Genomic DNA, 27,242 nt, shown 5'->3' on the forward strand with positions numbered 1-27,242 from the left:
TTTTTTTTTTTTTAGTAGAGATGGGGTTTTACCATGTTGGCCAGGATGGTCTTGATCTCTTGACCTCATGATCTGCCCGCCTTGGCCTCCTAAAGTGCTGGGATTACAGGTGTGAGTCACCGCGCCCGGCCGCACATTTATGGCGAGATGCCCTGGTTCGGCCTTGCCACCTCCCTGGAAGTGACCTGGCCAGGTAAGTGGAGCTGGCACTCCAGCCCATTTTACAGAAGAGAGAACTGAGGGGAGTCGAGGTGACTTGGCCAGGTCAGCACACAGGGAAAGGGCAGCCCTGGCTCCAGGCTGGGTTCTCTGTTGCTGTTTAAACCACTGGTGGACATCCCAGGACACAGCTGGGGCAGCACAATGGGCCAGGAGCTGCACCCCGTTCGAGTGCCGCCCGCTGATCATCAGGCCCCGACTGCTCTGGAGCTCTGGTCAGCAGGGAAGGCGATGACGGCACCTTTGAAATGCACCATGTCACATCCCTGCTGAAACCCCAGCATAGATCTGATTGTGTTCCCCTGTGTGGGATGGGCTCGCCGGTGCCTTTAGCGTGGAGGAGGCAGAAGACGCCCAGCTGCTGTGAACACCTCTGACCACAGTGTGCGTCTTCTGGCTGCCATCCAAGCTAAGCACCTCACTGATCCCATCAAAGGGACCAGTGCCAAGCCCCTCCCCTCTGCGGAGCTGTGATGACCACAACCCAGGCTTCCCGCAGCTGAAAGGTGTTTCCTCGCGGCGGCTTTGCCAGAAGGGGAGCGGTACAGCCACCAAACAAGGGGGCACCGGCTTGGCTGCCTCCCCCAGACTCACCGTAGAACCAGGCCACTCCGATGGCTTCGACGAGCACTCCAAAGAGGATGGAGGTGCCGGCTGCAAAATGGTCCAGGAGTGTGAAGACGTAGATGCCACCCTGGAAGAGAGGGGAGCCTGTGGACTGCAGAAGGGCTTTCCCCAAAGGTAAACCAGCCTGGGGACTCAACTGTGCACACAAATTGTTTCATTCACTGCAAACTCTGGTTTGAGTCCCTAAAATTCAACCCACATGCAGCTTCTTAGGGCCACGTCTATTACAAAAAACAAAAATAAAAATGACCTCTCCTTTCCCTTCCTAGGGCTTCATGTGCAATTAGAAATGGAAGCAACCGAATGTGGAACTTGGCAGTGCCTCCCCTGGAGAGGGAGTGGCCTGGGCTCCCCCTCCCACATAGATAGGCTCTGCCACCACACCCACAGCGTCCCCCAGTCCCCAAACCCTAGAAGGAGGCAGCTTCAGCCTGTGGTGCTTCTGGGGGAGCTGTCCAGGTGCTGAAGTGACTCTGGGACCAAGCTCTGGATGTGCAGTTACCCTGCGCACTGCTATGAGTCATTTTCTGGGGTGGGTGGGTACGCAGCTTCCTGGAAGTGCTGCGGTTCTGTCTGGCCTGACAGTCCCAGCCGGGGTGCCTCGTGCCACATGCTAAGGAGACATGACCAGGAGAAGGCGAAGCCGGCGATGGTACGTACGTTGGTGACGCAGAACAGGGAGAGAAGGAAGGTCGCCAGGACGATGAAGAGTGTGAAGAGCTCACGGTGTCTGTGCAGCAGCTGGAACTCATCAATGAGCCCGGTGATCACTGACTCCATACCGCCCATCTGCACACAGAGCACAGGGTCGGGCTGCAGGCTGGCGGCGCTCCTGACCGCAGCCTGGGCCAAGATCTACTTGTCACCCAGTGAAGGCACACCCGGGGATGGACACGGAACAGGGGCCGCGCGGCCGTCCAGGGTGCAGGATGCCTGGTGGTGAGGACAGCTGTTAGCGAAGGCTACTATGGCGGCACGACCGCAGGAGAGAGGACCCAGAGGGACCACTGTATCCACGGTAGGGGGTTTGCAGCCTCTTCGACGTCTCTGGGCGGGTAAGATGTGGCATGGCTAAAACAATGCCACCCCGTCCACTGCTGCTGCACGGGCTCAGCTCGGCCAGATTTTCCTGAGCAAGATGCACCCCCCACACAAAGCTTTCGGCTGCACCTGGCCTTGTCATTGGCTACGCCTTCCCGACGGAGCCTCCCGCCTCCCGCCTCCCGGCATCCTCCTGTGGGACACCGTCCAGGCACCTGACTCCTGCTTAGTGGCCTTCTTCACCTTGCTCGTTCCAGACCCCCCTTCGTGCTCTCACGTCAGGAACACGAGGCCTGTGGCCAACCCAGGAGCTGTGGCCAAGCTGGAGAGGCTATGAGTGGGGGCCGGGTGGGTGACCAGCGTTTATAAGGCAAGGGATTCTGGGTTCTTCGGTCCCAAGCAGCTGACAGGGAAGAAGGAGCCTGAGAAAGTCCAGCAGGCCCAGGGCCGATCGAGGGCTGGACCCGCCACCCCCAGCAGCTGGAGGTGCAGGGGCCACACACAAAGCATTCAGGGCCAGGCCTGGGATTGGTGGGTGCCAGAAACTTCTGTTGCCCTCCTCATTCCTCGTGGGGTAGCCGAGGGTTCCACGGAAAGCCACGAGATATGAAGGACCTGCTGTGTGCCCTCCAAGGCCTCACCACTCTGGTGTCCTGAGCCAAGTCTTTGGTGGCTGGGGCCGTGCTTCATGTGCATGCATGGGTGTGCGTGTGTGTGTGTGTGTGTGTGTGCATGCATGAGTGCATGCATGTGTGTGCATGTGTGTGTTTGTGTATGTGTGCAAGTGTGTGCATGTGTGTATGTGTGTGTACATGCATGTGTGTTCGTGTATGTATGTATGTGTGTGTGCGTTCGTGTATGTGTGTGTGTGTGCATGCGTTCATGCGTGTGTGTGTGCACATGTCCAGGATCTGTAGGTGGCTCAGGGCAGGGCACATGGGTACCCCAGCGTAGGGGGATAAAGGGAAAGATAAACTCCAGTCACCACTCACCCTAGCCCCAAGAAAGGTCTCCCAAATAATCGTGGGGCTCGCCCAAGTCAAGCACAGGAGGTCTGGGGGCCATCTGTGAGCCCAGGGATCTTGCCTGGCCCTGGGAGGGCAGGGCCCCCTCGGGTGGAAGGAACCCAAGTGCCGAGGACAGGGCCGGACGGTGCGGGTTACTCACGGCACTGTCGATACCCAGGGTGAGCAGCATGATGAAGAAGACCACGGCCCAGGCCGAGGACAGCGGGAGCGTGGCGATGGCCTCCGGGTAGATGATGAAGATCAGCCCCGGCCCTGAAACAGAACCCGCCCTGTTTGCCACAGAGCCCACGCTGTGCTCTCCCACCCATCCTGCCCCACCCAACCCGGAGAAGCATGGCCTGCCACAGGCCTGTAGAGACTAGGGCTGGTGCGGCCCTGCTGAAAAGCCCCCCTCCTGTACATTCAGCAGACCTGGCCTGGGACTCAGGAAAGCGGAAACCCAGAACTGATCGGAGGGCTTTGGTTCATGCCTACCACCCAGCAATGGGGCTCCTCCAAATTACCTGTGTCCTTGTGGGCCATGGGGTGCTGGGGGAAGGAAGGGGCAGAAACAAGGAGAGGGCAGGAGGGGTTTCCAGGCTGGTCCTGCCCTTCATCGCAGGGACACCTGCTAATGTCCTTCTAGTTAGTTTTTCCTGCACATATCATGTAATTTACACACACAGACACATGCGCGCACATGCATGAACACTCATTTGTGCATTCAAACTCATACACACAAGAACATATCCACATGCACACACACAAACAGACTCATGCACGTACACGCACAAACACACACACAAACACACACAAATCACACACGTCCACACGATTTAGTAGCCTCATTTCTAAAATTAGCAAAACATTAGAGATACGTTCCTGACCTCTGCCTTCCAGGCACACGAGGAAGCTGAGGTCCTCCCACCCTCCCGTGAGGTTAGACGTGGCTGCCCTTGGCCAATGCGCTGTGAACCCACAATGAGCGGGTCCCTGCGAGTGAAGCTTGGTAGAGGAGTGTGTGGCTCCTTCACCACCTCCCCTGCCGCGGGGTCCTGGAGGCCACATTGAGACAGGCTCCTGTCAGCTGGGGCCCTGAGGGCTCAGAGGAGCAGCACATCCTGACGGATACAGGGGCCCAGATGGTGGCTTCGAAGATAAGAGACAAACCTGCTACCTTGCTATCCCTGCAAGCGAGGGGCATGCCAGGCTGATGGCTGCGTGGCAAAGGTGGAGGAGGTGTCCCCCACAGCTCTCTCGGGAAATGACACGTGCTTCCTGCTACCAGCAGGCAGACTCAGATGGAGGCAGAGGGGATGAGAGTGTGGCAGGCACGCGACCAAAAGTCAATGCGATTTGGTCTCCAATGACCCCAAAGTAAAAACCAGTCCCAGAGGCAATTGACCTTTGACCATTTCAGAAGCCTCACATCCTCCACTGGCTGGCACCGTCCCCCGAGCCCGATCTGCCTGCAACAGAGTCCCCTGTCCTCAGCAGGCACGTGCCTGGCCCTAGCCTGCAGGAATAGGCCTGTGCCTGGCCTTTTAAATAATCAAAGGCCAGAGCCAGGGGCCGTTCCTAAAGGTCTTTCAGGAGCCTCACTGTCAGCCAAGCAGCAGGGTCAGACCTGGGCTCTCGCAGCTCCCAGATACCCTGGTGGATGGGGACAGCCTCTACGTGGGGTGGGGGAGGCAGGCTCCCCTGAGATGTTCCGGGGCTTAGATGGTACCAGCCAGGAGGCTGGGAAGGTATTCATCAGCTCGGGGAATGTAATGTCAACACCCTTGCCTTCGTTTCTGTGCCTGAGTTAACATTTCACCCTATTTTCTTGAGAATTAAGGCTGTAAATGACATTTACTTTGCTTGTCATGAAACGCACAGAAGAACATTCGACTTTATTTTCAGGGGTTAATAGAGGTTTTTGCAAACTATGCTAGTTATCATAATAAAGGGCAAAAAGAATGAAGAAAATGCATAAATGTGGCACCGAGTAAATTTCACTGCTCTGCATTTATTTGCATGATGTTCCCTTTCTCCCGCTTTGACTGAATTTTTTTTTTCCCTAGAGGAAAGAACATGGGCTTAGGAGGCCCACCTCTGAGCTGTGGCTCCAGCCCTGACCCTGGCTTTCTGTTGCAAGCATGGAGGGCCCTTTCAGGTCTCCGAGCCTGTTCCTACCTGCGGTGCGAGGGTCCTAGTGCCCCACTCTGTGAGACTCAGATGGGGTCAAGGCTGCCCCCGCTTGGTGCTTGTCGCTCCCCGCCCTCACTGAGCCCCAACATCCAGGCAGAGATCAGTCAGCAACAACATCCACACGGGACAGGGGCTTTTCTGAGCACAATCATTCCTCACAAGTGTAGTACCCCACCCCCGGAGAAGACAGTCCAGAGGAAGCAAGGATGGGGACGCAGGATGGGAGCCCACCCAACCCAGGCCCGTGTCTGGAGGGAAAGGGCCTCCTCCACATCCATGTGGCAGAGCAGGCCTGGAGGCAGGCGGGGGCTCTGCTGGCTGACAGAGATGGAGAAGCCTCGGGACTCCCTGGAGCTCTCGGTTGGCCCAAGTTGGGGCTGCCAACACCACAGCTTTCCACTGCAAGCACCAGAGCCAGGCAAGTGGCCCCAAGTGCCTGGGCCCACTCTCAGCCCCTGCATCGGTGCCCGTCCTGCCAGCTCCATCCTGCCTGGCACACTTCTTGCTACAGCCGAGGCCTCCCTCCACCACTCACCTGTGCCTGCCCAAGCCCTGGACCCCTCCCCACCCTCTCGGAGACAACTCCAGGCGTGCAGGGACACTCAGCGTCATGCGTCGGCCTGGGGAGCAGGCAGGCACACCCTGTGCTGGAGGCCTCAGGGATCTCCCGGCTGCTCTGTGGCCAAGCTGACGTTCGCGGCATCCCAGCCTGCCTCCTGGTGTTGCTGGAACAGCTCATTCCTCCCCTTCCCTGAGCTGCATGTTCCCACACCACGTGGCAAGCAAACATCTAGAGGGCCCTCAGTGACAGCATGTACGCCAGACCCTGGTGGGGCAGCCTCATGTGGCATCTGCAGGGAGCAGCCAAGGGACCGAGGCACCAACTGTGCTGCTCAGCTGCATTTGGGCTTGAGGTTCCCCAGCCCAGGGTGGGGGGCCGGGGAGAGGCAGGGCAGGGAAGGCGCTGGGTGGGGGGCAGGTCTGTACTGGGATGTGTACCGCCATCCTTCAAGAGTGAGGCAGCAACTCTCACTGATGTCGCTCAGGGCCCGTGTGTCTCCTTCCTCTTTCATAAGGAAAAAGGCTTTGCTGAGAGCTCGGCGCTGGTGCTACAAGGAGCAGGCCCAGGTGCAGCAGGAGGGGCTCACCGTCCTTGGCCACGTCCCCGATGGGCACACTGTGCTTCTGTGCCATGTACCCCAGGAAGGAGAAGACGACAAAGCCGGAGGAGAAGCTCGTCAGGGAGTTGATGGAGGTGGTGACAATCGCGTCCCTGTAAGAACAAGACACGCCGTCTCAGGAACCAGCTGAGCTGCAGCAGTTACAATTTTCCAGTCATTATTCTTAATTTACTGTGTCTGGGGAAGGGGGCGGGAGGTCTTTGGAGGGGCCACTTTTCCCAGTGAGCACGGCCAGCTCCTTAGCAGCCTGGCAGAGCTGTCCGTGGGCCACCTTGGTCCCCTGGCTGAGCTGCTCAAGGCTCAGCCATCAAGGCTCAGGGTGGGCAGAACAGACGGCCACCCCTGTGCCCCGCGAGTCTTGCTGTGGACACCTCACCTAGGGCAGATCTTGCAGAACCTTTAGGAGCACACACCTCCCGGGGACCTCGCTAAGATGCAGATCCTGACTGGGCGGGTCTCATGGGGTCTCAGGGGCTGCGTTTCCCGTGAACTCCCAAGGGCGCTGGTGCTGCGGGCCTGGGGGCCCCACTCTGAGGGCTGAGAAACCAGAGGGCTGGAGGCAAGCGAAGGAGGAAGAGGGAGGGTCCTGGGGTCGGTCAGGGCACCAGCATCCTCCTCCTGGGTTCCAGTGTGGCCTGTCACTGGGGTGGAAGCACCACACACTTCATCTGCAGAGCACCTGGACCCAGGTGGACGCAGGTGGGCAGCGGGCAGGGGCTGTCTCGGGACCTGCCTTCCAGCACCCACTTTCAGTGGAGCCTGCCTGTGGTCTGTCTGGCCATTCTGCTGCACACACTGTCCTTGTATTTTTACCGTGTTTCTATCCTCATGATGTGAAAGAAAGTAAGCACAAGTCCATAAAGGTCAAAGAAAGCAGGTCCCGGATAAAATTCTGTTTCTGTTTTTAGGAGGATTTGGGTTCCGGCATGGGGCTTCAGGTGCCTGCCGGTAACACGGGGTGCACATGGGATGGGGGGACACACTCAGGGGGTTGTGAAGCCGGACGCTGAGCAAGGGAGGACAGAGACCCCCCCGGGGCTGGTGTGAGGGAGGAGGGTGTGTCCTTGTGGAGGGAGGGGCTGGCCTTGCCACTCGGGGTCCTCAGTGGGGAATCTGGCCGCAGGTCAAACCTAGGCAGGTCCCTCCCAGGAGGCGACACACCCACTGGCTTCAGTGCCTTCTTTAAAGTTGAAATCAAAATCGTGCTGGGAGCTGCCTCGCTGTCGCTTCTGTCTGAAAGGCCACGCAGCTCACAGGTTTGCGGGTTCAGTGGATCCGCCCTGTTCTCATCCAGGGACACACTATTTCTGGAAGTCAGTGACCTCTCCCCAGTATTGATGAGGCCCCTGCCTGGCCCTGCTAGGGGCTCACCTGTAGCAGTTGTTGGTGAACTTGTTGTAGCTGGAGAAGGCGATCAGCACCCCGAACCCCACGCCCAGGGAGAAGCACACCTGGGTGGCCGCGTCGATCCAAACCTGCAGAGCCAGAGGGCGGTGAGAGGCTGTCCCAGGAGAACGCAGGGCACAGGCAAAGGACCTGAGCACCCTTCCTGTCCCAGCCCCACGCCGAGGCCTCTAAACTCAACACCATCCTCAGGAAGCAAATGGCAGCAGACGACTGGTGGAAGACGCAGCCTCAGGAAGTGAACCCTCCCAGGCCAGCGGCCTGGAAGAGCCTGAGAAGCAGGGGGCTGTCTGTGTTCATTGATCTGGGATTCCCCATGGAGTATCAGGGCAGCGATTCCACAGAACCAGAGGTGCCCTGCTCCATAGCCCTCAGAACAGCACGGACTCATCCACACACAACATGACCGCAGCATCCTAATAACCCTCAGACCAGCACGGCCTCATCTACACACAACATGACCACAACATCCTAATAACCCTTAGAACAGCACGGACTCATCCACACACAGCATGACCACAACGTCCTAATAACGCTTAGAACAGCATGGACTCATCCACACACAACATGACCACAGCATCCTAATAACCCTTAGAACAGCACGGACTCATCTACACACAACATGACCACAGCGTCCTAATAACCCTTAGAACAGCACGGACTCATCTACACACAACATGACCACAGCGTCCTAATAACCCTCGGAACAGCACGGACTCATCTACACACAACATGACCACAGCGTCCTAATAACCCTTAGAACAGCACAGACTCATCCACACACAGCATGACCACAGCATCCTAATAACCCTCGGAACAGCACGGACTCATCCACACCCGACATGACTGCAGCGTCCTAATAACCCTCGGAACAGCACGGACTCATCCACACACAACATGACTGCAGCATCCTAATAACCCTCGGAACAGCACGGACTCATCCACACCCGACATGACTGCAGCGTCCTAATAACCCTCGGAACAGCACGGACTCATCCACACACAACATGACCACAACGTCCTAATAACCCTTAGAACAGCACGGACTCATCTACACACAACATGACCGCAGCATCCTAATAACCCTCAGACCAGCACGGACTCATCCACACACAACATGACCGCAGCGTCCTAATAACCCTTAGAACAGCACGGACTCATCCACACACAGCATGACCACAGCATCCTAATAACCCTCGGAACAGCACGGACTCATCCACACCCGACATGACTGCAGCGTCCTAATAACCCTCGGAACAGCACGGACTCATCCACATGCTGCATAATGGCGGCACCCTGATAACCCTCAGAAAGTCATGAACTTACCCACACACAACATGATGACGGCGCCCTGATAACCCTCAGAGCAACTTGGACTCATCCACACACAACATGATGGCAGCACCCTGATAACCCTCAGAAAGTCATGAACTCATCTACACACGACATGACCGTGGCGCCCTGATAACCCTCAGAACAGCATGGACTTATGCACACTCACACCAGCCCTAGCGGGGTCTCCATCCTCCCTTGATCAGGGTCCGGCTTCACAACCCCCTGAGTGTGTCCCCCCATCCCATGTGCACCCTGCTACATGATGGCGGCTTCCTAATAACCCTCAGAACATCATGGATCATCCACAAGCTGCATGATGGCGGCGCCCTGGTAACCCTCAGAACAACATAAACTCATCCTGAGGCTACATGATGGTGGCACCCTGATAACCCTCAGAACAGCATGGATCATCCACACGCTACATGATGATGGTGTCCTGATTGGACGCACACCAGCAGTGCTTGCTTTGTATCTTTCCCAAAACATGAGCAGTACAGGTGCACAGTGGCACCTGGGCATGGCCAGGAGCCCACCTGCAGCTTAGACGCTGGTGCTGTGCCTGCCCAACTTGGTGGATGGCACCCACAACTCTGGACGTGAAAGGAAAGGTGGGTGGGTCCACGATTGGACCATTGTGGTATTTTAAAAAGTCAGCACAACCTGCTAAGGTGAGGGCACTGTGGAGACCGTTTAGTGACTCAGATGCCCACCTTGCCCCTCCCTGGGCCTTGGATGGGGGAGAAGGAGCAGCCAACCTCCCTTGGAGACATTTGAGGGACTGGTCAGTTAGGGCTGTTCCTGCAAGTCCCTGGAGCCCATGGTACAGGCCTGTGGGCCAGGATGCTGAGGCAGAGACACCAGATGCTCCTGCTGGGGAGGCCAGGTGGGTCTCAGGGCATCCCAGGTCCCAGGTCAAGCTTGCCTGAGCTTGACTGAGCAAGGGAACTGGGTGCTGCAGAGGGGGCGAGGCCCTCTGTCCTTTGGGCAGCATGTCAGAGCCTCAAGGCAACCCCAGTTCCTGGGACAGTGTGTTTGGAGGCAGATGGCCGGCCCCGCAGTCAGGGCTGTGCAGGTGGCCAGTGTTTCAGCATGAGGGGAAGAGCCAAGCCAAGAGTGGCTGGGTGGGCAGTGGGTGGAGAGGCTCATACCCTGATGTGGCTCCCATGCTGGTCATCAACCACCTGCCTGGCTAGATAGCTGCAGGCTGGATCAAGTGTCACAGGGGAGTGCCTGCTTCCTCCTCACCCTGAGCTGTGTGTGCAGCTCAGGTCTCTGCCCAGTGCCACCCCAGAGCCAGTGCCCATGGCTGCCTCCCTGGGCCTCACCTCATGCACTTTCACTCCAGGACTTGCAATTGTCCTTTCCTTCCATTTCTTTCCTGATTTCTTTTCACTATACATTAATCCATCATCTATTATCTATCAATCAATCATCTATCTATCATCTATCACTGTCATCTATCAATCCATCACCAATCTATCATCTATCTGTCATCTGTATAATCTATCAACTGTCTATCATCTATGAATATATGAAGTACATGTGTGTGTATGTATCTATCTCCATCCATCCCATTGTATATCCATCCTATCTACCTACCTATCATCCATCCATCCACTCATCCATCATCCATCCATCCACCCATCCATCATCGATCCATCCATCCATGCTATCCAGCTACCTATCATTCATCCATCCACCCATCTGTCCATCATCCACCAATCCACCCATCATCCATCCATCCATCCACCCATCCATCCATCCACCCACCCACCCATCCATCATCCATCCATCCATCCATGCTGTCCAGTTACCTACCTATCATTCATCCATCCACCCAAACATCCATCATCCAGCAATCCACCCATCATCCATCCATTATCCATCCGTCCATCCTATCTAGCTACCTACCTATCATTCATCCACCTATTCACCCATCCATCATCCAGTCATCATCCATCCATCCATCAATCCATCCATCCATGCATCCATCCATGCTATCCAGCTACCTACCTATCATTCATCCATCCACCCATCCATCCATCATCCAGCAATCCACCCATCATCCATCCACCCATCCATCCCATCCATCATCCATCCATTATCCATCCGTCCATCCTATCTAGCTACCTATCTATCATTCATCCACCCATTCACCCATTCATCATTCATCCATCCATCCATCATCCATCCATCCATACTATCCAGCTACCTACCTATCATCCATTCCTCCATCCACCCATCCATTATCCATACATCCAGCCAGCCAGCCAGCCTTCCATCCACCCATCCTATCTATCCATTCTATCTACCTACCTATCATCCATCCATCCTATCCACCTACCTACCTAGCATTCATCCATCCATCCATCCATCCATCCATCCATCCAATCTATTCACTCTCTCCACCTAATTTTTGACATCTCGTCTTTGTAATTTGTTCTCCAATGAGCATCTTTTCACATGCACTGGTGTTTGTTTTGCCTCCTCCTGGGGCTGCCTATTCTTCCTGGCTGGAGCACTAGGCTCTACGCTGTCCTTGTGGTATTTTTCTTTGATTCTATAACATGCCATGGTCCTGCAAACACACCCCTTGGCTTCATTTTGGCCTTTCTGGGGTCCTGACGCCCTGCTGACTTCATGGTTTGTCCGGCTCCAGCTCTGCACTTGTGGGCCCCCCGCCACAGCTGATTTTGCTGCCCTGGTTGTCCTCCTCTCTCTTCCTTGGTGCCCGTGGGCCACACACCTGCTGCACTCATGGCTCCTGTCTCCACAGGGCTTCCCCTTCAGTGCTGCAGACACACTTCCATCCCCACCCCCACCCAGCTGCTTTGCAGGCTCATAGGTGCCATGTCCAGGTGCCTTCTCTCACTGCACCTGTCAGCTGCTGCCTCCCTGGGGCTTCCTGGGAGGCTTGCAGCCATGCCCGCCCATCCCTTCTCCCCTTCCTTCCCACTTCTGCCTTGGGTTTACACTTGCCTCATGACCCCCAGACCTGGCTCCACCGGCCCACCCACATAGGACAGCACCTCTCAACGGCCTCCTACCTCACACCCCAGCTGAGATGGCCCTTCCCCTCTTGCCGCATCGTCCTCTCACAGCAACATGGACGCCTCTGGGTGGCTTTGGGGCCTGCCACCTCCCCCACTTAGTCCACCTGATTTCCAACGATGCCCCAAGGGAGCTGCCATTTTTGTCATGCCAGCCTTCCACCAACAGCTGCTTCTGTTTCTGGGCCTGTTTGCCCGGAATGGTGCAGCCCTTTCTTCCCCCTTTCTGGACAAGGGACCCATCCCCCATGGCCCAGCTAAGTCTCCTCTCTCCGGGAGGCTTTCTCCAAATATTTTAACCCTGAATTATTTCTTCTTTTGCTGACCAAATCTGCAGCCTGAGTCTAGATGGAGTTTTTGATGTAATTTGATTTAGATGACTCATACTGTATCACAGGTACTTGGGATTTGGCTTCCTGAGGAAAGAACCCTGGTGTCTGCAACTCTGACACATCTCAGCCCTGGCAGGCAATGAATATGGAAACCTGGGAATGCCAGAGCCCCTGTGGACTGTGAAGCAGTGAGCGGATTGTACTCACAGACGCCTCGCAGAGCCGGTAGAAGTCAACGCTCAGGTATGCTCTGATGCCGTCTATGGCTCCAGGGAGGGTGACCCCACGCAGGAGCAGGGCAGTGAGGACCACGTATGGCATGGTGGCTGTGATCCATACCACCTGCGGGAGAGGACAGTATCACCAAGCTGCACAGGCGGGGCCCTTGCTGGGAGCAGACACTGGCACAGGGGCACCGGGTTGCCCTGACGGCTTGTCCTCTGATTGGGAGGCCCAATTCCCAAACATTTCCTGGGACGCCAGCTCAGCAAATGCTCATTGGAGTGAGAAGGTCAGACACTTTCTGTCCTGCACACCCTCCCCAGGGATGGAATGGGAAGAACAACTTGGCGGGGAAAGCACATTCCTTTTCTGCATTCGGTCTGCCAGAGTAGCTGGGAGTGGCTGATGGAGGTTTTCTGATGCGTGGGACGTGAGTGGATTCACACTGGTGAACGGCACTGTGGCACGCTGAAGGGCAGCTCTGGGCTGTGTCCCTGCGGGAGGCTCCCATGGCTGGTGCCATACTACCCGCACTATTCCAAGGGAGGGGTCGTATCTTGGTCAAAACTGGCTTTGGCCCATATAACAACCAAAGTATTTTTTTTTTTTTTTTTTGAGATGGAGTTTCACTCTTTTTGCCCAGGCTGGAATGCAGTGGCATGATCTCGGCTCACTGCAGCCTCTGCCTCCTGGGTTCAAGCAATTCTCCTGCCTCAGCCTCCCACGTAGCTGGGATTACAGGCATGTGCCACCACGCCTGGCTAATTTTGTATTTTTAGTAGAGACAGGGTTTCATCATGTTGGCCAGGCTGTTCTTGAACCCCTGACCTCAGGTGATCTGCCCGCCTCAGCCTCCCAAAGTATTTTTATCAACAAAAAAATCATGTTGTGTGTGCCTTCCTGCCAGAAACGCTGCCGTGGGTGCTTCCTTCCTGAGGCCCTTCCCCGAACACAGCTACATATGGACCCAAAACCCAACTGTGCCATGTGTCCACCCAGCCCAGCCATGGCCACGTGTCCAACTCCCCCCACCCAGCCATGGCCACGTGTCTACCCAAGCCAACCCGGCACAGCCACAGGTGTACCCTCAATCATGGCCACAAGTACACTCCCAACCTGATCATGGCCATATGAGTCCCCCAAACTCAACCATGGCCATGTGTCCACCCCAACCTGGCCATGGCCACATTTGTAGCACAAAACCCAACTGAGGCCACGTGTGCATCCCCTGTCCAGCCATGGACACATGTCCACTTGGTGGCCCCATGTCTACAGGCCCAATTGATGACCCCCAAGCCTCACCTTCCCTGAGGTCTTCACGCCCTTCCAGAGGCTGAAGTAGAGCAGCACAATGACCAGCACCAGGCAGGCTGTGAGCTGCCACCGTGGAGGCCCCAGGTCGTCGATGCCATGGCTCTGGTGGAGGTGCAGCACGCCACGTCTGCAGAGGGGAGTCAGCGGGGGACTCTGTGGGTGGCTGTCAACCCACCTGGAACTGGACGGCTGAGCTTGCCCAGGGACCTGCCCTCCCCATCTCAGCAGGGCAGAAAGCATCCAGTCTGATGGACAAGAGATGCCTTCCAGGGAGGTCTGGCCCATAGGCCTTGGCAGAGGTGTCAGGGCTGCCCTTGAAACCCGTGGAGCACATGGGAGGCCCAGGAAGCCCTGCCTCACCGTCTGCCCTTGGCACCCCTGCTCACTGGAGCTGGGGAGGGAAAGGGCACCTTGGGTCTTTGAAGAAAAGGAGCCACAGAAACCAAAAGGAAGTTGCTGAGCAATGCTGGGTACCCACCACTGCCCACAGTGCTGCCCATGGTGCTGGGTACCCACTGCTGCCCAGTGCTGCCCATGGTGCTGGGTACCCACCACTGCCCACAGGTGCTGCCCACAGTGCTGGGTACCCACTGCTGCCCACAAGACAGCCCCAGGGTCCCTCTCCAGGGATGAGGCCAAGCAAACTCTAGCAATAATGCCAGGCACACAGGCGCCAGCCAGCACTGTTTTCTAAGGGGACGGCTCACGACACCTGCTCACAGCCCCTGCTGCTATGAGGATTCCACAAGGAACAGATTCAGTGGATGACTCTGCTCCAGCAGGAATCACTCGCAGTTCCACTGTTTTTTGAAGGATCCCTCAGAAAGGGCAGAACAGAGGGTGAGGGATGGAGCTGACCGTCAGCCGTGCTCCTTGCCCCAGGCACAGATCCTGGGCCCCCTTTCTGTGGGAACTCATTCCATCCTGGTGACACTCTTTGCAGGAGAACGTGCACCAGGCTACATGCAGTCAGCTGCATCACCATTGCAGACTGTGACTTGGGGCCAAGGCAACTGTAACAGCCGTGCCGCTGCCACTGTAGAGTCAGGAGCTGTGACAGCCAGGAGCCGCATTATGAAAGGAGCTCCCACTGCCCAGGTTTGCTTCTGTTGTGGGTCCACTGAGGTCCCCAGGAGATAACACCTGACACCCACGGTGGAGCCCGGCCGACTGCAGCCCTGGGGAGCTTTCCACCAGCTGCGAGGCATTCCAGGGCCATGTCCCAGGAATTCGGCTCTTCAAACTCCAGAATCATACCAGACACCCTGGCTGCTGCCAATAGGGAAGGCCCCACAAGCCCTGAAAGGGCTGGACAGTGCCTCCGTCCTATCCTGGAGGGTGTCCAGGCACAGGCCCCAGGTTGGCACAGGCCCCAGGTTGGCTGGGTGGGCAGATGGCTGCACCACTGAAACCATCACCACCATTCTCTGCTCTTCTCCGGGGGCAAGCCGCTCAGTCAGGAGGCTGTCCGTCACCCGCACTGCTCAGGGAAAGTCGTCTGAGCTGGTGGAGGTCATGCCTGCCCTTCCTGGGGCAGTGGGGACTCCCAGGGCCTTCCTCTCACTCCTCCTGCCACACACCAGGCTCTGCTCCTGCTGGCCAATCCCTGTCGCTCTGCTCCCCCAGCAAAGTCTCATCACTGAGAGCTTCTGAGGCCTCACAGCAACTTTGTGCAGCCCGGACCACTCCTCACTCACTTCCCGTGGTGTTGCTGACCCCAGCATGCCACCCACCCACGCCTTGGCAGCCTCGGTGCCTCACACACACATGTGCATGAATTACACACCCAGACCAGACAGCACACCCTCTCCCCTTTCCCAGGTGCCTGGAGAAAAGGCAAACTCAGTCAATGCCCATACGTGGCACAGGCCCTCCCGGACCTGATGGGGAGGCCCAGGGAAAGTGCGCTGCCTAACTCGGGGCCTTCTCACAAGGTTGTGTCCACAGCACACACAGCTGGCTCAGCATCAAACACGAAAGCAACTTCGGACGCAGCACCTTGACACACTGGGTCGAGCCCCTTCTCGAGATTAGAAAGTCACTGTGCGTTGAGGTTATTTGAAAACCCACAGACAATTTAGAGAACCGGACACTCCTGAGTGCTGTCAACCTGAGAAGAGGGGTCCCCACAGCTGACCACAGCATGGGAAGCAGCCATGCCAGGAACAGGGGAAAGCCGTGCATCTCACAGCATGTCCATGCTTCTGAGGGCAGGGCAGGCGAGACAATCAAAGGACGTCTGGGAAGGGGCATAAGTGCAGGCCCACGTGCAGGCGTTTCATAAGCCATAATAGTTGGGAGGACCAGAAAAGCATTGGCCCAGGATGTTCGCCAGGCGTGGAAAAGGCACGGCACCTCCCAATTTCTGCTGGGCTCTTTTTCCTGGTGAATTCGTGGCCATGATTCAATTGGGTGACAGTGGAGCCACTGGTGGTGATCCAGGCATGCTCAGGCCTCCCACGCATCATTGTGATGACCTCACAGCAGCCCTCTCACCCCGTTTTACCAAGAGGGAGCCAAAGCAGTGAGGTGGTGAAACAAGCTTCCAAAGGATAAAATTGTGCCAAAGCACGTTAACTTCCTATTAGAACAAATCTAACTCTCTAAACAAAGACAACAAGAGCTAAGTACCCATTAGTATAAAACTCACCAAGTCTAGCATCTAATAAAAAATTACTAGACATGACAAGAAGCAAGAAATGTGATCTACAACCAGAAGAAAATCAGTGAACAGCTACTTCACATGATATAGAAAAATTAACCCAAAATGGATAAAAGAGCCAAATATAAGGGCTAAAACCATAAGACTCTTGGAAGAAAACATAGGGTAAATTTTCATGATCTTGGACTTGGCACTGGTTTCTTAGATATGACACAAAAGATGAATTAGACTTCATCAAAATTTAAAACTTTTGTGCACTGAAGGATGCTATCAACAGAGTAAAAAGGAAAACTACAGAATGAGAGAAAATATTTGCAAATCATCTATTAATCTGATAAGAAAATAATACCTAAAATATGTAAAGAACTCCTAAAACTCAACAACAAAAAATCTGACAGCCCAATTCAAAAATGGGCAAAGGACTTGAATAGACATTGCTCCAAAGATGGTATACAAATGGCCAATAAACACATGAAGAGATGCCCAACAGTCACTAATCATTAAGGAAATACAAATCAAAAATACAATGACAGACCACTTCACACCCATTAGGATGGCTATTATCAAAATAAACAAGCAGAAAGTAAGTGTTGTCAAGGATGTGGGGAGATCGGAACCCTTGTTCCGATTTGCATCCACTGTGGGAAACAGTGTGGTGGTTCCTCAAAAAATTAAACACAGAATTATCACATAGCTTCAGCAATTCAACTTCTGGGTATCTACTCGAAAGCAGGTACTCAATACTGAAGTTCATAGCAGCATGTTTTTACAGTAGCCAAAAGGTGGAAGCAACCCAAATGTCCATCAAAAGATAAATAGATCTGGCCAGGTGTGGTGGCTCACATTTGTAATCGCAGTGCTCTGGGAGGCTGAGGCAGGAGGATTACTTGAGCCCAGGAGTTTAAGACAGGCCTGGGCAACATGGCAAGACCCCACTTTACAAAAAATTTTAAAAAATTAGCTGGATGTGGTGTCACATACCTGTAGTCCCAGCTACTTGGGAGTCTGAGGCAGGAGGATTGCTTGAGCCCAGAAGGTCAAGGCTGCAGTGAGCCGTGATCATACCACTGCACACTCCAGCCTGGACAACAGAGTGAGATCCTGTCTCTAAAAGGGAAAAAGATAAATGGATAAACAAAACATGATATATCCATACAATGGAATTGGAATATTATTTGGCCTTAAAAAGGAATGAAATTCTGGTTCTGAAATTCTTCAATAAACCTTGAAGACATATGCTAAGGAAAATAAGCCAGTCACAAAAAAAGTGATTCTACTCAGAGGAGGGACCTAGAGTAGACAAATTCACAGAGACAGAAAGTAGAGGGAGGATGGGGACTTAGTATTTAATAGGGACAAAATTTCAGCTTTGGAGGAGGAGAAAGTTCCAATGGATGACGGTGATGGTTACACAACATGTGATTGTACCTAATGCCACTGAACTGCACTGAAAAATGGCTAAGGTGGTAAAAGCAATGCTATGTATAGCTTACCACAATAGCCCCCCAAGAAGGCAAAATACTTTTGTGTAAAGCCCAAGCTGAATCACTGCCAGCAAGTCTACGCTATGAGAAATGTTAAAGGAAATTCTTTAGATGGAAGGAAGATGGTCTTAAATGGAAACCCCAATCTACATACAGGATCGGACAGCACTAGAGATGGTGACTATGCAGGTAAATATAAAACATTTCTTTGTTAGATTTATTTAAAATGTAAATGCTTAAAGCAGAAATAACAGCAAGGTATCATGGAGTGATACATACTGTAGAAATAAAATCTATGACAACAATTGCACGAAGGATGTGAGGGAAACAGAAGTCTACTGTTGTAGGCCCTTCTGTTCTGTGAAACGGTATCATGTCACTTGAAGGTAGACTGTGATAAGTTAAAGATCAATGTTGTAAACCCTATAAAATCCATGAAAAAATGAAAACAGAAAGCTATAGTTTATTAGCGAATAGTGTTGACAAAATGAAAGCCTAAAAAATTAATTCAAAACAGGGAATAAATAGAGGAAACAAGAAACAAAGAAAAGATGGGGCAAAAAATTAGCACAATGAAAGACTTAAAGCCAGCCATGCTGACAATTATTGAATGGAAACTCTAATTAAAAAACAGAGATTGCCATATTGGATAAAAAGCACAACAAACTCGATGGTGTCTACAATAAATCCATTTTATATATAATGACACATATAGTTTAAAAATAAAAGGCTGGAAAAGATAATACCACACAAACAGTAATCGTACGAAAGTTGGGGTGGCCATATTACTATCAGACAAAGTAGACTTCAGAATGAGAAATCTAACCCAGAAGGATAGTTCAAATGGTAAGCAGCCAATTCAAAGACTAATAATAATAAACATGTATGCACTTCATAGCAGAGTTTCAAAATACGTGAATGAAGCAAATACTGATAGAAGGGAAAAGAAACAGACAAATCTACAATGATAGTTGAGATTTCAGTACCCCTTTCTCAGTAACTGATAGAGCAAGTAGACAGAAAACCAGTAAGGATGTAGAAAACCTGAAAAACACCATGACCTAACATGACCTCTCTGACATTTATGCAACTCTCCAACCAAAGACAGCAGAATACATATTCTTTCTAGGTGCACGTGGAACATTCACCAGTGTAAACCATCTAGTAGGTCATAAACAAGTCTCAATATATTTTAAAATATTAAAGATGTATAAGCATATCATCTTGCCAAAACAGAATTAAATTAGAAATCAATAACAAAAATATCTAGCAAACCTCCAAATATTTCAAATTAAACAACAAACTTCTAAAAATGCCCTGTTAGTCAAATAGAAATCAAAAGAAAGATTAGGGAATACTTTGAACTGAATGAAATGAAGACACAGCATATCAAACTTTGTGGGATGCAGCTAATGCAGTCCATTTGAGGCAAGTTAATAGCTTTAATTTATAACTTTATAATTTATATTGGGCAGTGTCGATAAGTATTTATGGAAGTGGGGAAACTGTAAACTGGTCAGAGTTATGTGGTCCTGTGTTGGGGTTTTGAAATGAAAACACAGCATATCAAATTTGTGGGATGCAGCTAATCAATAATCTCCAGGTTCCTACAAGGAAGGGTTCCTTTCATTCCTCTGCAGGAACCATGCCACCTCCCTCTGGTGGGTGGGCTGCTGCCCAAGAAGGAAGTGGCAATGCAGGAAGGCTGGCTGGGAACCCTGGGGGCCAGGGGTGCCAGCAAGTCCCACAGGATATGTTTCATTTGCCAACCCTGAGGAACACAGGGTGCAGGAGCCAGCACTGCACACGGCATTCATGGCACATGGAGGAAGCACCATCAGTGGGGCAGCTCAGCAGTCTTTTCTGACTTAGGGCCCAGAAGACACGGCCAGCGTCTCACCCAGGCCTCATGGTTACTTCCTGAGGACCTGTAGTAAAAACGCACGATAAAGCCCTTTCAGATCTACTCTTGCTAACATCTTAGTTGTCAAATTTATGACATGTTTCATAACATGCGGCATGTTTCGTGCATTGTGTAGGAACCTCAATCCCTCTTGTGGTTACTGACAAAGTCAGGCATGCCCATTATCTAGGACAAAGAGCTGCACTGTCATACATCACAGCCACTCTGGCCTTTACGGCCTTTCACGGTGAGACATCCACTCCCTGATTACATGCGCTGGCAGGAACCTGACATCCTTTGTCCAATGGTCTGCTTTATAAAGCAGGTTTGAAATCCAGAAAACCCCTGGCAGATCTGAGCACATTACGACTGTCCCCCCTGCTCCCCAAGAGTCACCGGGGCCTGTTTCAGGGGAACCTCAGTCCCACTGGTGGGAAAATCAACTTCAGAAGGTGTGGGAGGAGCGCCAAGCGCCTCAGTGCCCTGAGTCATTAATCATTTGTGAATTGATCTTAAACCTTCTCCAGCTCCCCACGTCTGCTCTTGAGCTGTCGCCAGCTAAAGTGTACCATGTGCCAGTGCGGACAGGGCTTCTGAGTGAAGGGCTGGGCACCTTTCTGTTTCCTTCCTTCCTTCCAGACTGAGAACTTCCAAATAGACTTCACTAGTCTGATCGCTTAAAATAATAACACGTGTTCTTTCCTTCTAGCATTCTTAACAATGAATCACTGGACTAATCATTACACTAAGTTTTCCTCTCCAATTTTGTTATCTTAACATCACTTAGATGAGTCAACATTTCCCACACTGCCCAAACAAAAGGCAGTCCCCACATGGCTGCACTTGGCAGCTTTAACAGGGCATTGGGTACCGGGAACTCTCAGGCTCTTGCCCAGGTGGCGCCTCTGCAGCCTCTGCCCCTGTGTGCCCCCCCACTTTCTCCTGCTGTCCCATCTCTTTGATCGCATGCTAACCCTGAGAGCTGGGCACACAGCAAGAGCACATGCAGCCCAGGCCTGGAGTGTTCATGGGGTGTTTAATGAGGGAAATGTAGGTGTGAACAGCCCATCCACACGCAATGGGAGTTTTCTCCCTCGAGAATGTTAAAATCTACTTGGACAAATGGTGTGACTGTGCATTATTTGGACGATTTTATCATTTCCTCCTTGCCTGTTACCCACGGGAGTCCTGCCCAGACTCTCCCACGACGTTGCCTGCAGCTGCATTTCCTATGGCGATGCTCGCCCAAGTGTCTTCAGGCAAACCAACCAGGACTCATCCCGGGTGCATCTTCTCTCCCGCCTGCCCCACCTTCTGAAACCAGCCCTCCTCCCACAAGTGCCTTCCTGGCACCCCAGCCTGGACTCTCTCTCCTCCTGCTGGGTACTTGGTGGGCCCCTCTCTCCCATCGTGGCACCGTCCTCCTCAGAGTTCGTCACTCCTGTCCAATTCCCAAGCCACAAGAAAGGCCCACACAACGCTCACCCCACGCGACCCGTGATCTTCCTCATGCTCTAAGAAAAACTCCGGGTAGCCCCCCAAAACCTGCCTCCACCCCGGCTCCTCACCTCCGAGGCCAGTCCCGGCAATATGCTTCCATGTCCGAGGAGGAATTCTAGAACCAAGCACTTGGGTTCTGAATATCTGAGAGCAGAGCAGTTTGAGAGACTGAACACCCGCCCACCATGAGAACTGGCCCCTTTCCGGCAGCATCAGCCCTGCTTTCTCCAAGCCACACCCTCCGGCCTGCCCGAAGGCTCCATCTCAGCCATCTCTGACAAGACCCCCAGGAGAGGGCGAAGGTCCCTTCCTTGCAGGAAAAGACCTCAGTGATGTCTGTCCATACGGTTTTCAGATGTAGAAAGCATCTCTCTGGGAGGCTGTGCACCCCAAAGGTTCCTTTGCAGACCAAGACCAAAGTTCTCGGGGATGATCCTCCCCCAGCAGAGGCGAGGTGGGGGCTTCTCTGCTCACCTCCCGCCTGGCTGTTCTATGACCATGACTTGTACAAACATAACATGAGATGCTTCATTTGCTTTCAAGCTCCCTGTTTTCTGACTCAAAACAAATTTTGCAAAGGCACCTACTGGCTGTTAAAACTGGAATTATTCTTATTAGTCAAAGTTCCTTTTCCTACCTTGAAGTGGACTCATTTTTGCATATAAACGTGAATAAGACGCGTCTAACTAGGCAAGCGAGCCCCCAGACAGGAGTGTCCTGGCTGTCGAGGAACAGCAGATGTGAGGAGAATCGCGCAAACGTCCTCTTGTCCTCTCCGAAATGGCGGCTGAGTTTAAGCGTCCGCCTGTCAGAACGGCGACCCGGCACGAGGCCCCAGGCCCGGCTGGCGAGGGCAGGAGGATGTGGATGGCACCTGCCAGGTCCGGATTCTGGGAGGGGTCCAGGGGAAACAGGGAACCCCTGGGGGTCAGTCACGGCCCTTCCAGGCTGGGCCAGGCCATTGGTGATGAGGGAGGGCCAGCAGGAGCTGGCACGGGGCCCAAAAGGACTTCATCTGAGACATCGGGGTCCAGGAAAGCAGGTGCTGCAGGTGGATGGTGAGGGGCGGGCCTGGCCTGGGTGGACAGTGAGGGACGGGCCTGGATGGGGTGGACTGTGCGGGTTGGGGCTGGCCGGGGTGGACTGTATGGGTTGGGCCTGGCTGGGATGGACAGTGAGGATCAGGCCTGGCCGGGGTGGACAGCGAGGGACGGGCCTGACCAGGGTAGACAGTGTGGGTTGGGGCTGGCCGGGGTGGACGGTGTGGGGTGGGCCTGGCCGAGGTGGACAGTGAGGGAGGGGCCTGGCTGGGGTGGACTTTGTGGTTTGTGCCTGGCTGGGGTGAACAGTGAGGATCCGGCCTGGCCGGGGTGGATGGTGTGGGGTGGGCCTGGCCGAGATGGACAGTGAGGGAGGGGCCTGGCTGGGGTGGACTTTGTGGTTTGTGCCTGGCTGGGGTGGACAGTGAGGGTTGGGCCTGGCTGCGGTGGACAGTGAGGAACAGGCCTGGCTGGGGAGGACTGTGCAGGTCAGGCCTGGCCAGGGCAAAGGGAGGAGATAGAGCCCCAGGAGACTGCTGGACATGGGATACGCCAGCATGGGAGGTGGAAAGAGGCCCAGAGACAGAAATAAAGCCGTGCACGTAAACAACGAAACAAAGTCTTGGGAAAAGTGGATGGCTGGGTCACCCTGGAGACGGGGCTGCCTACTGAAGCCAGAGAATTCTTGTGCAGTGACACCCAGAAACGTATCTTTTCTGGAGAGGGCAAGGGCCTGAGTGAGGCAGTTCGGCCCCAGGCTACGCACAGAGGAAGAGCAGGGAGGAAGGGAGCCCAGACATGGGGCTGACTCACTCCAGAGGCGCCACTGCAGCTCCCAGAGACTGGAGTTTGCCCACCTTCCGCACAGGGGCTGCTGTGTTCCCCACCAGCCCCCTCCCACCCTGAGCCACTGCTGGGAGCAGCCCGGGGAGCTGCTCAGTGCCCCATCCTTGCTGAGGGCTCACCCTACAGGAGCTTTGCTGAGCTCCTGGAGACCACCACAGTGATTCAGAAATGTGCCCCTCCAGAGCATCAAAGGGATGGAGTGCAGGAACAGATTCCCCCTCCCCGCACCCTGGGAGTCAGTAAGGGCTGGTGTCCAACCAAGGGGCTACCATGGGGGACCTGGCTGCGCCATCTCTCCCGTTCCCGAGGACCCGACTCCCACTTACTCAAAGTACTCGGCAGCAGGTGTGGTCCCAAAAGTGTCGTTGAGGCCTGGGCTGTCGCCACTGGAGTCACCAGGGTGGGCATCCGAGCAGTTGGGGCTGTTCCAGGAGTTGTTGCAGTGGATCCAGGGGAGCTCCGTGGTGAAGGAGGAGAAGAGATAGTGCAGCGCCCAGGCGATGATGACGTTGTAGAAGAAGCCGACATACAGCGAGATGAGGATGACCGTGAAGCCCACACCTAGCGGGAAGGGGGAGGCCGTGGAGCCCACGCAGGTGGAGCACAGAGCCACCATCAGCAACGCGTCCCTTCCGCCTCCCCTCACAGGAGACATTACCCTGAGCCCACAGCTCCTGGACAGCCCTGATGCCAGGCAGCATCTTCAAACATGCAGGGGAAGGCCCGTGAAAGGCCTGAGATCAGATTTCATACTGTGACCACAGAGAAGAAGCTGCCCACTCCCCAAAACCATGCACTTCTACACAAGGACTTTCAGGGGTCTCTGAGGGACATCCAGAGCCAGCAAGGTCACCCAGAGCTATGGTGAGTATCCAGGGCCACCCTTATGCACCCAGAGACCCCCAGGGACACCAAGGTCACCCCCAGCCACACATGGTCATCCATCCCCACCACAGCCACTCAGGATCCATAAGGGTGATCTTCATCTAGGATCATTGAGGCCATCTAGGGGGTACTCTGGGTGACCCAGGGCAACCCAACCCATGGTTAACCAGGGCTATCAGGCCCATGTGAAACCATCAGAATCATCCACGGCCACCCAGAAGCACACAGGGCTACCTAGGGAACCCATGCAATAGGGCCATCAAAGGTCATCTAGGGTTACCCAGGAACACCCAGTGTCTCCCAGAGCCACGAAGACTGCCAGTAGTCACTAAGGGACACCTGGGGTCCTTGACAGCCATCCACAGCCACCCACAGCCACCAGGCTCATTCAGGACTATGGAGGGCACCCAGGACCACACATGATCACCCAGGCTAATCCAGGGCCACTTTGAGTTGCAAAGGGCCATCCATGGCCATCCACAGCCATCTCCATTCATCTACAAGTATCCACAGTCAGCTATAGCCATCCACAACAATTTATGGCCATCCACGGCCATCCACAACCGTCCACATCCATCCACAACCATCCACATCCATCCACAGCCATCCACAGTCATCCATGGCCATCCACATCCACCCCTGGCCGTCCACAACAATCTACTGGCATTCACAACCATCCACAGCCATCTACAGACATCCACAACTATCCACAGTCATCCATAGCCATCCACAACTATTCGTGGCCATCCATGGCCATCCACAACCATTCATGGCCATCCACATCCATCCACGGCCATCCACAACCATCCATCCATCCACAACCATCCACAACCATCCACAGCCAACTAAACCATCCACATCCATCCACAGCCATCCATAGTCATCCATGGCCATCCACAACCACCCACATCCACCCGGCCATCCACAACAATCCATTGCCATCACAACCATCCACAGCCATCTACAGACATCCACAGCCATCCACAGCCATCTGCATTTGCCCATAACTATCTGCGGCCACCCATGGCCATCCACAGCCACCCATGGCCATCCAGAGCCATCCATAGCCATCTATGGCCATCTGTGGCCATCTATAGCTGCTCATGCCTCTCCCACAAGACTACTCAGAAGAGTCATCTGAGCTCATTTACAGCCATGTGGATCCATCCAAGGTCACACTACCCATGCATGACCATCCAGGGTTTCCTAGAATCACCCAGGGCCACATAAGACCACCAGGGTCCACCCAGGGCAGGTAAGATCATCCAGGGCTTCCTTGGGCCACCCAGAGCCTTGCATGACTATGAAGGACTACTCAGAGTGATGTTTGACCTTCCAAGGCCTTCCAGGGCCATGCAAGACCATCAAAGACCAGCCAGGGCCATCCATGGCCATCCAGTGCCATCCAGGGTCTTTTAGAGTGTCCTTTCCAGGATCACAGACCTGGAATTTGGGATCCATCATTTATGGGGTCTCCTGGTAAACTGGAACAGAACTCAGTGGTCAGCAGTCTTTGGAATGGTGTCAGCCTGATTGGTGGGCAGATGGGCCTGGTGGTCAGATGGCTTCCTCCTTGTTCACTGCTGGATGGGCACTATCATGTTCTTGCTACTGGGGTTCACTTTACTAAGCTCCGGGAAGAATTTTTTTCATTTCCACATTTCTTCTCAGTTTGCTGACATGATTAGTTTGGGTACAACTTTGATTTACTTTATTAAAACCCAGTAGGCGCCATGCCCTGTCTTGCCTGTTCATGGCCAGGGGTAGGAGCATACCTTCAAGGTGATTTTTGCAGGGAGTGGCCTGGGTTGCTTTTTATAGTCTCAATCCTTAGGAGAAGCTGTTCTCATGCTCAGGGCACCTCAGTAAAGTTCTCTTCCTACCTTGAAAGCAAAAAGAAGGCTCAAAACTTTGTTTTAAACAGACCTAAGATCAGGAGTGCGGGTAATCCCTCTTGGAAAGTGTGCTCAGTAGTGGTGATGATGAAAGCCAAGCTGCTGCCTTTGGAAGGTCTTCTCTCACGTGGATCTGGTCCATATTAAATAATTCTGTATTGCAGTCTGTCACAGATTGCCTTTGGAAAGCCTTCTCCCACGTGGATCTGGTCCATATTAAATAATTCTGTATTGCAGTCTGTCACAGATTGCCTTTGGAAGGCCTTCTCCCATGTGGATCTGGTCCATATTAAATAATTCTGTATCACAGTCTGTCACGGATTGCCTTTGAAAGGCCTTCTCCCATGTGGATCTGGTCCATATTAAATAATTCTGTATCACAGTCTGTCACGGATTGCCGTTGAAAGGCCTTCTCCCATATGGATCTGGTCCATATTAAATAATTCTGTATCACAGTCTGTCATGGATTGCCGTTGAAAGGCCTTCTCCCATGTGCATCTGGTCCATATTAAATGATTCTATATCACAGTCTGTCCGGAGTCCCTTAGGAGAGAGGCTGGGTTGTGATCCACAGTGAACTCACCCAGGCAGCCAGGCTGGGAGCCACACTGTCGAGGAGCCAGCCACATTGTTTCCAGAGAGCACCGTGGAGGGTTTTCCATGGTGGTAACTGACAATGGATGCCCAATTTGAAAATTTTTCAAGGTTAAAACTTTCTGTATCAAGTCCTTAGCTTGAAACCCCGGGAAGTCTTTGATCAAACACCACCAGAGTGGATCCCAACCCAGAGTCCGAAGGAAGGGCTGACTGTGCCCTGGGTCCTTCCAGAGCCACTGCTTTTGTTTCCTGCCCTGCATCACAGATCGGCAGGGCCACCATGGGATCATGACATCACCATGGCCACTATGCATGACATCACCATTGGCCACACTGGCTGACACGGCTCCCAGAGCAAATGGGCCTGCTCTGATCCATGGGACAGTGCAGCCCCTACACCAGAGTCCCCCTTACCAAGAGACCCCTCCTGGTTGTGGATGCTTCCCTGGGCACCTGGGTGAGGAAACGGCTCCCTTGAACAGTGTGAGCACTGGCCAGGCATTTG

At 53.7% G+C, this 27,242-nt stretch overlaps 1 protein-coding gene across 2 annotated transcripts in view; it reads right to left on the bottom strand.

The window, feature by feature from the left end:
- The window catches only part of SLC6A3 (solute carrier family 6 member 3), a 52,140-nt gene that overhangs the window by 15,704 nt on the left and 9,194 nt on the right, over positions 1 to 27,242 (bottom strand). For both annotated transcript variants that reach the window (XM_063724035.1, XM_024247229.3), the window contains 8 exons: positions 23,687 to 23,921; positions 13,914 to 14,052; positions 12,597 to 12,731; positions 7,640 to 7,743; positions 6,236 to 6,360; positions 3,055 to 3,167; positions 1,507 to 1,635; positions 814 to 913 (listed from right to left, as the gene is read on the bottom strand). In XM_063724035.1, coding sequence (XP_063580105.1) covers positions 814 to 913; positions 1,507 to 1,635; positions 3,055 to 3,167; positions 6,236 to 6,360; positions 7,640 to 7,743; positions 12,597 to 12,731; positions 13,914 to 14,052; positions 23,687 to 23,921 — 1,080 coding nt within the window. The remainder of the gene's footprint in view (positions 1 to 813; positions 914 to 1,506; positions 1,636 to 3,054; positions 3,168 to 6,235; positions 6,361 to 7,639; positions 7,744 to 12,596; positions 12,732 to 13,913; positions 14,053 to 23,686; positions 23,922 to 27,242) is intronic.

This window comes from Pongo abelii, chromosome 4 (assembly GCF_028885655.2).
Source record: "Pongo abelii isolate AG06213 chromosome 4, NHGRI_mPonAbe1-v2.0_pri, whole genome shotgun sequence".
In the NCBI taxonomy this organism is placed as follows: Eukaryota; Metazoa; Chordata; class Mammalia; order Primates; family Hominidae; genus Pongo; species Pongo abelii.